This window comes from Musca domestica, unplaced genomic scaffold (genome assembly GCF_030504385.1).
Source record: "Musca domestica strain aabys unplaced genomic scaffold, Musca_domestica.polishedcontigs.V.1.1 16, whole genome shotgun sequence".
Lineage (NCBI taxonomy): Eukaryota > Metazoa > Arthropoda > Insecta > Diptera > Muscidae > Musca > Musca domestica.
Window position 1 is genome coordinate 10360029 of NW_026712219.1, and position 13189 is coordinate 10373217.

The window sequence follows — 13189 nt, forward strand, 5'->3', positions numbered from 1 at the left end:
GGGTGCTTTTCTTTGGAATTCACTGGTCTTCTTATTCACATTTTCAATTAAAAAAGAATTTAGGCCTCAACGAAGCAAACCATATTCGTTTTTGTTTTTAATTCATGTAAATCTCCGCCATAAGGTTCCAGTAGAACAAAATACCCAAAACATTTCCCACATAAACCGTAATCAAAACTTCACATTTGATTTTAATTTTTTCATTTATTTTTTTATTTAACGCAAGCATTTTATGATTGGGGATTTTTTTGTTATGTTTTTTTTTTCATTTTCAAAAAATGATTTCCTTATATAGAGGATTTTATGTGATTTTGAACTTATATAATAGGTAATAACGTTTTTTTCACAATTTCTTTTTCTTTTGCTGTTGTTGTTTTTATATACAAAAAGGGGAGCAACAGTTATTAATAATTTTCATTGAAAATTAAACTCTAGTAATGGCTTTTGTTGGAATATAGATTTCATTGTTTGGTTTTACATTGTGTCGTGTGTTGTTTTGACAATTTTAACATTTGGTATAAAATGAAAATTAAAAAAAAAAAACAGGTAAAACGAAACACATTTTTTTTTAATTCTGTTCTACGCTATATAAATATACATGCTACAAAAATTTAAGTTTTTTTGTTTTTGGTTTTTGGAAATAATTGTAAATTATTCCTGGTTAGTTTGTTGGTTTCGTTTGACAATTTACGGTGAGCTAATTTTGTTCATCCAAAAAACATGGGCTGTCTTTCTTTGTTGTTTTGTGAAAAATTTCTTTGGCCAAAGGACTCTTTTAAGTAAAGGGTTAAACATTAATGCTTGGGTCCAATTACTACTTTATTTTTTTGAAATTGTATAACTCGATAGGCTTTTAATTTTAACAAGTTTCGAATTTCGAAATTGTACTCTTTACCTAAAAAATTTCCATTGACTTCTATCAAAAATGCATTACTAATTGAATTTTTCTTTTTAATTATAATTATTTTAACTCATTTTGTGTTTTTTTTTTTCAGCAACCCAAAATCTAATCCATGGTAATATTGTACAACAATTATATATCTGGCTGTCTGTCAGTATGTTTTTATATATCATTTGTGTTACTGCTATTTGTATAAATGAGTAAAATACATCGATTGTTTGTTTTGGCCCAAGAATTTGTAATTCTTGGTGGGGACCCTGTGATTTGAATAAAACTCGTCATGAATACTTTTGCTATTTTAGGCATTAATTAACATCATCTGAGGATCTTTGTTTTCGAGGGATATACACATAGGCATGTATGTATGTATATAAGTTTGTATGTATATATATATTACGTACAGGAATCATATTGTTGTTGTTGATGTTTTTGCTGCTATTGAAATGAATCCCTGAGTGCTAAAATAATTAATACTTTTTAAGTTTTGTTTTCGAGGCGTTTTTGGAGAAATTATTAAAATTTGAATGCAAACGCTATGTATTTATCTAATTTCGTCCGGTATTTGTGTTGTTGTAGTAAAAATCAACATTAAATATTTTTTTACTATTAACCCAATTCATAAATTAAAATTTTTTTAGAGGAATATAAAAAATAATACAAAAAATTTCTAGGATTTTCATGGCCAAAAATTTATTTTATAGTTTTTTTTTGTTTAAAGGATATCCGAGGTCACAATCGTGAATTTTATAAAAATATTTTCACAATTTTTTATTAATAATTTTTTTCTTAACAATTTTTTTTTTAATAATTTTAAGAGTTGCAGTCATGGACTTTTTAAAATATCTTTTAACGATTTTCAGAACCGCAATCGCAGATTTTTAACTAATTTTTGAAAGGATTTTTAAAATTGTTTAAAAACATATTTTAAAGAAACATCGAAGCCTCAAACGTGGCTTTTTGAAAACTTTTTTTTTAAAATATTAAAGCTATAATCTGGATTTAAAAGAAAAATATATTATTTCAAGGACCTTCATAGCCTGAATCGTGCATTTCTTAAAAATATTTTTAAGGACAATAAGAGTCATAGAATTTAAAAATATTCAAGAACTTTCAGACTCACAGTCATAGATTTTTTTTAAAAACATTGTTTCCAGGACTTTCAGAGCCCAAATTGTGGATTTTTTTTTCAAAATATTTGTTTTTAAAAGACTCTTAGAACAAAATACCTTTCAAGGCCTTTTTAAGACGTTCTGAATACAATAATCCCTTTTTTAAAGTATATTTTTGGGCTATAAAAGCCATAATCTGGATTAAATAAAAAAATATTTTTCAATGAAAGCCAGAATTGTGCATTTTTTAAAAATATTTTTAATGAATATTTTAAATAAAATAATAATTTTTTCAAAATATTTTTCCAGGACTTTCAGAACCCGAATCGTGGATTTTTTCAAAATATTTTTAAAGGACTCTCAGAGTCCGAATCGTGGATTTTTTCAAAATATTTTTAAAGGACTCCGGGATTTTTTTTTAAATATTTTTAAGGACTTTTTGAGTCCTTAAAAAAGACTTCCTGAGCCACAAACAAAGATTTTCTTTCAAAGACTTTTAGCGTCAAATGATTGACTGTTCCAAAATATCTTTCTAAGGACATTCAGAGTCAGAATCGTGGATTTTGCAAAAAAAATTTTCAAGGACTTTCAGAGTCACAAACGAGAATTGTTTACAGTTATTATTTAATTACCATCTAACATATTTTTTTAATTTTTTTATGAACCACCCAAGCGGGAAACTTTTATTTTGTTTTTTTTTTTTAATTTTTATTTTTTCAAAAGGCAATCCAAGTCGTATATGTCAATTTTTTACAACGTAGATTTCTGATAAATATTTTTTCAAGGACCATCCATTCCATAAACCTGGATTTTTTTAGGGACATCCAAGCAGAAAAAGTTGATTTTTTTTTAAATATTATTCTAAGGACTTTGAGAGCTGCATTCTTGGATTCCTAAAGGCGATCGTAGACTTTCTAAAAATACTTTTTAAGAGATGTCCATGTTAGAATTATAAAAGTAAAGTCATGCATTAATATTTTGATTTTTTTTAATTATTCATTTGACTACATCTCATTGTCAAATTGCATATACACAAATCAGAGATGGGGATCTGTTTCCTATGCAGTAAAATTTGACAAGGTAAATTACAGAAAATGCAGAGATGGATATGCTTATTTATATATTGACAAGGTAAATTACAGAAAATGCAGAGATGGATATGCTTATTTGAAATGTCTTTATCTTCTTAATTTTACCATCGGGCTGTCCAACACGTAATTTAGTTTAGTTTATTTTAGTTTTTTTTTAATATTTTTTAAGGACTTTCAAATATCCTTGCAAGGATTATGAATATTTTTTTACAATAGTGTATTTTTTTTAATTATATTTCAAGACATTTTGGAGCCGCTGTTGGTCAATATGTTGGAAATATATTTTCAAAAGCTCTCAGAAAAAAGTCATGATTGCAGGAATTTTTAAATATATTTTTAAAGATCTTTCAGAGCTATAATCGTGGTTTTTAAAATTATTTTTTTAAATGATTTCAAAACCAAATATGTGAATTTTGTAAAAATATTTGTTTTTAAATATATTTTTCAAACGAAGATTTTTTTTATAAATACATTATTTCAAGACCTTTTCCGCCTTAAATGAGATTTTTAAACATATTTGCTAGTTCGACTTCTGTAGGCAATAGAAAGTTTTAAGGACAATAAAAATCTTTAAGGAATTTTATGGACATTATAGGGACTCTATATCTCGTAGATCGCTATTTACTGTCTACAGGTTTATAATAGGAGAATATCCCCTAAAGCTATGTGGAAATTTATAGTCAGTAGAATCCCCGTATGTAGGACATAGAAAATGGTCTGGGAAGTAAAGAATTTTAAGGTGGCGTTATTGTCTCCAAATTCTAAAAAAGTCAAACCTTAACCTCTTCCAACCTTTGGCAAGGTAAAAAAGCTTCAATAAATTCTCTCACCGGACGAATGCATAAATACATAGTGTTTAAATAAAAATTGGGTCAAAAAAAGACAGATTAATGAAAATTATCTATAAAGCATAATTATAGCTTTTATGTTCGATAAAGTTTACAAAAAAAGTTCTTTAATATTAAAGAAGTGTTTTTCACTGCCTACACATTTTCAATATGAGATCTAACTTTTGTTTTTCTTTTGTGGTTATTATGTGGCCAAAAATTCAGTTTTGTACATTACTATTTCTTGTTGTTATTAATTTCTATCAGGCTTTAGAGGGTGCATTTATAGCAGTCAATATTTGGTTTATTTCAAAATTTAGGCATTTATAATTATTATCAATTTTGGTTTCTTTAGCATTTTGTTTTTCATTTTTATAAAACTGGTGCTTTACGTTTTTTATTTGTGAGTGAGATTAAATATTTATAGGAAGATTTCCAATTATTATTTAGAAAGAGTAGTAGTTTGTGCAATTATTTGAATGATTTCTTTTAGGGTACAAATTATTTGGTAATTAGCTACGAACACCAGAGGTAGAAAGCAGACTAAGTGGCTACAAAAAACCGTGATTTAAATAAGGCCACATTACACATTATGTTAAAGTCATATGCAAAGCGGCATTATCTGGATAGATATATTTTGCATTTTTATATCATGCATTTAGACTATATCTGAATTATTTATGGTATAAATTAATTTAAATGTACTAAAAGTATAGTATAATTAAAATTCTATTGTTTTTATAGTATGTAGTTTACATAATTAAGCGTAACTTTTAATTTTAAAAAAATATATGGTTTTAACATCATCCTGTGTAATCGGGCCTTAAGGGTAGTTTTGTATACTAGCCCATATACCGATTTTTCAAAACGATGGACCACTACATTACGATCGAGATGGCCAATTCTGGACTCCAAAACGCGAAATAACATGACCGGGAAATTACTGATGGAGCAATTGAAATGTCTCTGACTTGTGGCGACTCCAAATACATTTCTTCAACCCTAGGCAAGAAAAATAGTTTATACAAAATGAAGATGTGTAAACTAGCCTTAAATATTGTAGTCCGATAATAATTGTGCCTAAAAGTGTGCTTAGCACATATATGCACCAAGAGTTGCAATTAGCATCCTTTCTTGAATTTGAAAAAAAAAAAAACAAAAAATAAATAAATAAATAAATGATCAAAACGTGTACGTATGAAGTAAAACTATCCAATAGGAAGACATATCCAAAATTATAACCAATTTCATTGAAGAATATTGTGAAAACTTTCGGTATATCAATATCTGGAGACTATTTCAAAACATTGTATAACATTGTTCAAAAACTAGAAATATCGCAATCACTGCCCCTTAAAAGAACAAATAAAGATGGCGTTAAGTTTTGTCATGCCCCATTTTTGTCAGAAAAAAACACCCTTCAAATTGTTGTAAAAATGTCTTCAAAATATCACTACTTAACAACCACTTCGCCTCAAAATGTGACCCATAAATTGATAGTTGTAGCTATTCGAAGCTTATGACAGATTTATTGAAACAATGGGCCAATATTCATTTTATTGTAAGGCATTCCTCCAACAAAAAACCCAAATTGCCAAAATATAGTAAATCCGACTGGAAATAGTGGAAATTACATATGAAATGCCTATAATCAGGAGGTACCCAAATCTGGGGGCTACTTCAAACAGTGTGGGCCTTTATTGGCAATATTATTCAAGGAGCGTAACAAGGAGACCTCTGGGAACCTGATATACCAAATTAACTTAATTATACCCTCAGCCATATGACTAGATAGGATATATATCATTTGATACGGCCAAAACGTGCCTCATCTAAAATAATGGTTTTAGACCCTAGGTCTCTTTGGACCAGATTTCGTTTCGGTACATTTGGAGTCGATCTAGCGATGTCCGTTCGTCTGTTTGTCTGTCTGTCTTGCTGGTACGCACGATTACTCTCGAAGGGAGTATCCGATTTGACCCAAACTTTGTACATCGTAATATTTTTGTCAAACTTAGATCGAGTTCGGAGATGGGCAATATCGGTCCACTCCTTGTGGTACCTCCCCCACAAAATGTCAACACTTTCAAAGAACATAATTTACTGCACAGAAAGAGAATGGATAATCCGATTTTGCTCCAACTTTGCAAATCCTAATATTTACATCAGTGATAGGTCAGGTGCCAAAATGGACAATATCGGTCCACTCCATGCAGTATATCCCCCATAAAGAGTCAAAATGTTGAATAATTATAATTCTTATAAAATGTGATGTAAGTGTTCGATTGTCATTCAAATTACATATATCACAATATTTATATTAACCCAAGGTCTGGTGTGAAGATGGAACATATCGGTTCACTCCTTCTGGTACCTTCCCCACAAAGGGTCAAAATTTTGAATATTCATGAAGCTCATAAAACTATTAGACTTAGCACATCTCAATATTTCTATCAATACAAGATCTGTAAAAATGATGGTAGAGATCCTCCACAAAGGGACATAGATTTGAATAACCAAAACGAGAATGAAATCCGAAATAAGCATCCGGTTCTCTTCAAATTACACAAATTATAATATTTTTATTAACCCAAAGTCTAGTGTGATGATGGCATATATCGGCCCACTTCACTTCTGGTACTTCCCCATATAGGGTCAAAATTTTGAATATTCATTAAATCCATAATACATGAAATAAACATCCGATTCCATTCAGACTTGGCACATCTCAATATTTCCATCAAAACAAGATATGTTATAAAGATGGTAGAGATCGGATCACTCCTTCAAGTACCTTGCCCACATAGGGTTCAAGATTTTGAGAAAGTAAACGCTCAAAGAAAGCGAAATAAGCATCCAACTCTCTTCGAATTTTTCTAACGCAGGATCTGAAGATTGTGAAGATTATATTTATCTGCAAACCCCTTTTGGTCCCTAATCCACAAAGAGTCACAATTTTAAATACTTTTATCTGTCATAAGTAGCGAAACAAGTCGGCGATTCCTTACAACTTGCTATATCTAAAGTTTTCATATAACCAGAAATCTGATATGAATATGTAATTTATCGAAATTTATGATTTCGCATAAAATGTTCGATTTCCTTCAAATTTTGCACATTCTAATATTTTTTCTGTATTAGATAAAGTATGAAAATGGAATACTTCGGTCCGCTGTTATCTGTTACCTCACGCATCTTTCTACTTTTTCCAAAAATTTGCACATATCTCATATAAAGGAAGTAGTCGATATAGTCCAAATCTGGCGCGTTGTAATATTTATATCAGTTTTAAGTCAGATACGAAATGGGCATTATTGGCCAACTGCTTCGGAACCTCCCCCATAAATTGTCAACAGTTTGAATAATCATAACTCAGGCAAGGCAATAAAACTGTCGGCAAAACAGATTTATTTCATCATCTGATTAGTTTAATTTAACCTAACTTTTACCTCTGGCGTTTGTAGCTTTCGTTACACATTTAAAATGCGTGTGTTGTTAAAACCAAATTAAAAAAATAAATAATCAATGTTTTAATTTTGTTTTTAATAACCAATTTTTGGTTGGGATTTATTAGTTTTCAATAACAAAATATGGCATTAATTTAGAATATTTTAGGCCTGTTAAACGAATTTCTTTGGTGAATATTAAATTATAAATATTAATAACAATTTTTGTTTATCTTTTTTTTAAGTTATTAGCTTTTAGAGTATAAAGAAGTTTAGTTGTTGGTTTTTATTTTTGGTTAGGAAAATGATTTGAAGAGAAAATTTACAATTAGAAATAAATGTGATTTGGTTTATTTCTTTTTTTTATTTTTATGGCATTAGTTAGTTTTTTAGTTTTATTAAATATTAAAGGGAAATGCTTGTTTCGATTTTGTTATTAGTTTTTTTTTTTTGGTTTTGGTTTTTGTTTTAGAAATTTGGAATTAAATACTTTGTAACAATTTGGGGATCTTTTTTTATAATTTAATTATATTTTTTTTTTTTTATTTACGTAATAACAACAAATTTTTATTTTAGTTCATTTTTCTCATCATATTTTTTTACTTTACTTACTAAATTTATAACGTTTACTAAATTAATACTAAAATGTTGTTTTCACAATATATGATCTGGTTCGGAGAGCCGATAGGAAAATTGTCGAGGAAGATTGTTTAAATAAAACCAAACATTTTGAAAAATATTCGAAATGCTTTTCCCCTCGCATTTATATGTCTATCGACACACCGAAACAGGACCTTAATGTACGTTTACATACAAAATCTGTATCCGACTCAACCCCTAATTATTGGCCAATCGCAATAAATTTGGCCATGGAAATTATGATTTAAATGTATTGCGATTGGTCAATAATCACGTTTAAATCAGATAAACGTGATTTAATGTAAACGCACTATTAGTATTGTTTCCTTACTTTATGGGAGATTTCTAAATTAAGGTCGGTCTACAGATTTAGATTTAATTTCGAACATAATTTTATTTATTTTTTTTTTGTTGTTCATTCATAAGAATTTAATTTGATTTTTTTATTTAACAAAAAATTAAAAGAAGAAAAAACTATTTTTATAAAATTTTAGAAACTGAAGACAATTAAGAAACTAGTTTTTGAGGATCGCACAAGTTCCAGACATTACTCTTGTATTTGATTGGAGTTGATTTATCTGTGATATTTGTAAAAAAAAACTCGGAAAATTCTTAAGATATGTCGATTTTGAACAATAAAAAAAGAATCGATATTGTTATTCCAAGCCCCCTTCGCTGTGCTTGTTTATTAACATTTGAAATTTGTTATTTTGTCCAAAAATGTTATGGGTTTTAATTTTTACGTCCCAAAAAAGTGGTGGTGATCCGCTTCATTCAAATTCTAATCCGAAAATATTATACTTTCACATTTTCATATTTGCATTCTATATTCATAAATTGTCGATTTTAACCCCTTTCCCAAAATATAATGAGTTGAAAATTGCTCCGATCCGATATGAAAGAAACAAACGCTCACTCGTATTTATAATTACTGTCTCCTTTGCTGTTTACATGTATTGGTTTGTTTGTATGTGAGTGTATGATCATTGACGAATGGATTTAAATGGACTCGGATTGCGAATTTCTCTACACTTCCATATATAGACGATGAACTATAAATACGAGTGTGTAGGAAACCAGTCAGTCAGTTCAGTATTAAATCGCGACTTGTAAACGTTTTGAGTAAATACAATAAGTATGTATGCTAAAGACTAGATTACACTTGATGTTGGAGCCATATGTACTGACTTTTCCACACAATTATCTATAGGATTTTTATAGTAAACTTTTAGACGCCTCCTCCTCCTCAAAGTATGCTCCTCAAAGTATGCTATGAAAACGTAAAATATGAAAAATTCACTTAACATATGACTCTAACACAATGTGTAATTCGGCCTGTGTAAAATAAAGAAGTTTGGGAATTATTAGGACTTAACCCCGAACTACTTAACAACTTAACAACTACTCGAAATAAATATAAACTTAGTAAAAAACGGATAAGAATAAGAAAATATTCGCAGATTATGAGACGTTTCTTTACATCACCTTGGTTTACGAAAACATCTACAGAAAATACGTATTGAGAGGTACCAGAGTTTGAAGGATATCGGTGAGTCAGTCCACAGTTTATAAGAGTTATGTTTATTCAAAATTTCCACCCTTTTGGGGGGAGGTACTAGAACCTAACCCAGACCTGTTAAAAATATCACCATATAACAATTCTCGAACTTGATTAAAGTCTGACAAAAATATTACCTTGTGCAAAGTCAAGACCAAATTGAATACTTCTATCGAAAATTAGCGTGCCTGCAAGAAAGGCATTTTTAAAATTTGAAATGATATGTGCCCCTTCTATAGTGATACTTCTGAGGGTCTAAAAGCCAAACCGAAATTATACCAGAGTAAAATAGAGGTTTTATAAAGGGCACAGAATTCCCCTAAGTCTGGTTATACATCATGTTACAGTCATTATTTTATTTAAGCATTTTCACAGCATACTTTTAGGCGAATACAAAAATTTTCAAAATTAAAAAAAATTCTGAACTGTAGTTCGAATGAATATATCTACAGCTTAAGTATATCATATAGTTTTTATTGTAGTTTCTTTTTTATATCGTAGTTTCTTTTTCTAGTTAAAAATTGTTGAAAGCGCCAAAAAGTATGCTATGCTGTAAGGAAATATTGATTTACACACGACTCTAACATTATAAACTTTTTCTTCGGTATAAATCCTCAATCTAGAATCTAGGCATCATTTGATTTAATTGTATGACCGCTAATAAACGGTGTAATACCAATGTAGCCAGAGTGGGGACCTAGTTCCTGCCGACATGATAAATATTTAGCCTATTTTACTTGAATATTTTGTCGGTTTGGCCGCTGCTCTTGCCATTTCTGTTTTGTAATATCCTTGCCACTTTAATTTAAATTTTCTGTTTCTTCCTTCGATAATCAATGCCAATAAATGTCAGGTTAGGAAATTTGAAAATTCCGAAGAGACTTTAGTAAAGTACGTCAGTTTCATTTGGAAAAGAAAGTGACGTTTTTATGGAAAATCCATCTGAATAACCTAATAACCGTTGTAGATTTTGTAAATTTTTGTAGTACATAATATGAACAATTTGGAATGAACCATTTGGAACGAACTTGGCAATTCTTAAAAACAATAAAATCCGTTAAAAATTCTTTTAAAATCGTAAAAATAATATCGGGAGGTGACGTTATATGGGGGCTATACAAAGGCGTGGACCTGCATACACAATTTTCTTTCTTAGGCTGTAGTATCCATTACGAGCTTCAAATACTAAATATTAAACAATTCCGGTGAATAATGTCGCTAAAATCATCCAAATACCGAATATCGGGCGGTACCGTTATATGGGGGCTATACAAAGACGTAACCCTACACAGACAATCTCCTGTCATAGGCTGTAGTATCCATTACGAACATGAAATACCAAATTTGAAACAATTCCGGTGAATAGTAGTGAAGTGAATAGTATGAATAGTATCGGGAGTTACCGTTATATGTGGGAAGACGTGGATCTACACAGAGAATTTTCTGTTTTAGGCTGTAGTATTCATTCTGAACTTCCAATAACAAGTTTGAAACAACTCCGGTGAATAATGTCGCTAAAATCATAAAAATACCGAATATCGGGAGATACCGTTATATGGGGGCTATACCAAAACGTTGACCTACATGGCCTATTTTCAATACCAAAAGTCCTGCAGATAAAATATATACATTTGAGTAAAATTCAATCAATCTACTTCATTTCGTTTGAAAGCTAGTGTTATTTCCACAGAGGGACAGACGGACGGACATCGCTAAATCGACATAGAATTTTATGCTGATAAAGAATATATATATATACTTTGTGGGGTGTAAAATGTATATTTCGAGGTGTTACAAACGGAATAATAAACTTAATATACCCTCCATACTATTGTGGAGGGTATAGAAATGCAACAAATGTAATCGTGTTTTTGTCTGGAAATTGTGTAATTGTACTTAAATCAAAGATATTGAAATTTCGAAAAAAAAATATTCAAACCTATTGAGCAAACTCAAAATAAAAGAAAATAAATAAAAAATCAAGAATTATACTTTTTTTTTGGTTTAGTTTTTTTAATGTTTTGTTTCTTTTTCTTTTCGGTTTCTTTTATTAAGGACTACAACAATTTGTTTTTTTTGTTTCATTTAATTTATTTGATGATTTTCACTTAGTTCTTTGCTTTTCGTTACATTATCATCAAAAAAAGTTATTTGTTTTATTATTTTTTTTTAATAACTAACGTTTCTAAATTAAATATTAGCGTTGGTTTTTTTGTTTTCTTTTCTTTTGAAAATGTTAAATGTGTTTTGTTTTATAAGGTTTTTGTTTTGTATGATTTATAACAATATATAATAATATAATATAATAATAATAATAATAATGTGGAGTTTTGTTTCTAAATGGTTGTTGTTGTTTTTTTTTATTTTTCATATAAAGGTACATCATTTTTAGTTCAACATTTGGTTTTCTTTTCAAGTTTTGTTCAACTTTCTATTTTTTGTTTTCTTGGTTTTTGTTTTTATTATATATAATAACGTCCGTCCCAAACTCTACTTTACAATATATATATATTTGTGTATATGCATGTATGTGTGTGTGTGTGTGTGTTTGTGTGTGTTAATGTTTATAGTTTGGGTAATGCTAAAATTTAAATGTTTAGTTTTAGTTGAGGATTGTTGTCGGCATTTTCCTGTTTGTCTGCTTCCTTTTTCTTTCTCTCGCAACTTTTGGTTTTCTTTGCCAGCAACATTCCGATTTGAATATTTGAAATGTGGTGGCCAGTTAGTTTTGCTTCAGCTTTTCAATGTATTTTTTGTTGTATATATATATATAGTTGGTATGTAACGGCTTGTAAGTATGTATGTTTTTATTTGTATATAATATGTTGCTGGTGTTGTTATTATTGTTTATGTTGTTGTTGTGTATAATAGGTAGGTATATCTTACTTCAATCTTCATCATTAGCATGGGTCGGTAAAATGGGGGGAGGGAATGGGAGATTGTGGGTTTACAGTATATTTTTTTCTTCTTCTTCTTCTTCTTCTTCTTTTTGTTTCTTATTGCATAACACTTTCTATAGACAGAGACTGCGGTTGTTGTTCTTCTTCTTTTACAACTTTTTTTTTTTTGACTGACATAATGATGTTCTCGCACACCAGTAATATTTGGATAAGAGTATGAGGAGGACTTGGCTGTGTTTTTTTTTTTCAGTGTTTCTGTTGTGTAGGGTTCTTCTTTCGGTTGTTGGCTTGGGCACAAGGACTTTCTTCTCAAAAAGGACCACAAGGTTGACGGAAAAAGGCTTCTTTGTATTTTATTTTCTTTTCTTTCTAATATTTGTGGAAGGATTACTTGTTAAGTTGTTAAGTTTTGTTGTTGTTGTTGTTAGTTTTCGTTTTTATTTGGGGTTGCTATTTATACAGCCTCTGGTCTGATAATTGTAGTCTATGACGTGGTCGTCTGTGTTTGCGGTGTAAAATAGTGTATGCCATTTGTGGCCATATCGTATTCTGTGATATAAGCGGGAATTTCTAATTGATCTTTAGTTATTGCGGAATACAGATGTTCAACGCCTGGTAGGGAGTGTACTTTGGCTTTAATGGCTGGTGCCATGAATGTGGTGAACCACCAGGTCATCATCTAATTAAAAAATAAAAATGGGGTTAAAGAGTTTATTTC

At 29.7% G+C, this 13189-nt stretch overlaps 1 protein-coding gene across 4 annotated transcripts in view; it reads right to left on the reverse strand.

Moving 5' to 3' along the window:
- Positions 1-3304: 3304 nt before the first annotated feature.
- Positions 3305-13189, reverse strand: part of LOC101894550 (protein GDAP2 homolog) — a 222314-nt gene continuing 212429 nt past the window's right edge. For all 4 annotated transcript variants that reach the window (XM_059120076.1, XM_059120078.1, XM_059120079.1 and 1 more), the window contains one exon: positions 3305-13150. In XM_059120076.1, the coding sequence (XP_058976059.1) occupies positions 12956-13150 (195 nt within the window). In that variant the 3' untranslated portion in view covers positions 3305-12955. The remainder of the gene's footprint in view (positions 13151-13189) is intronic.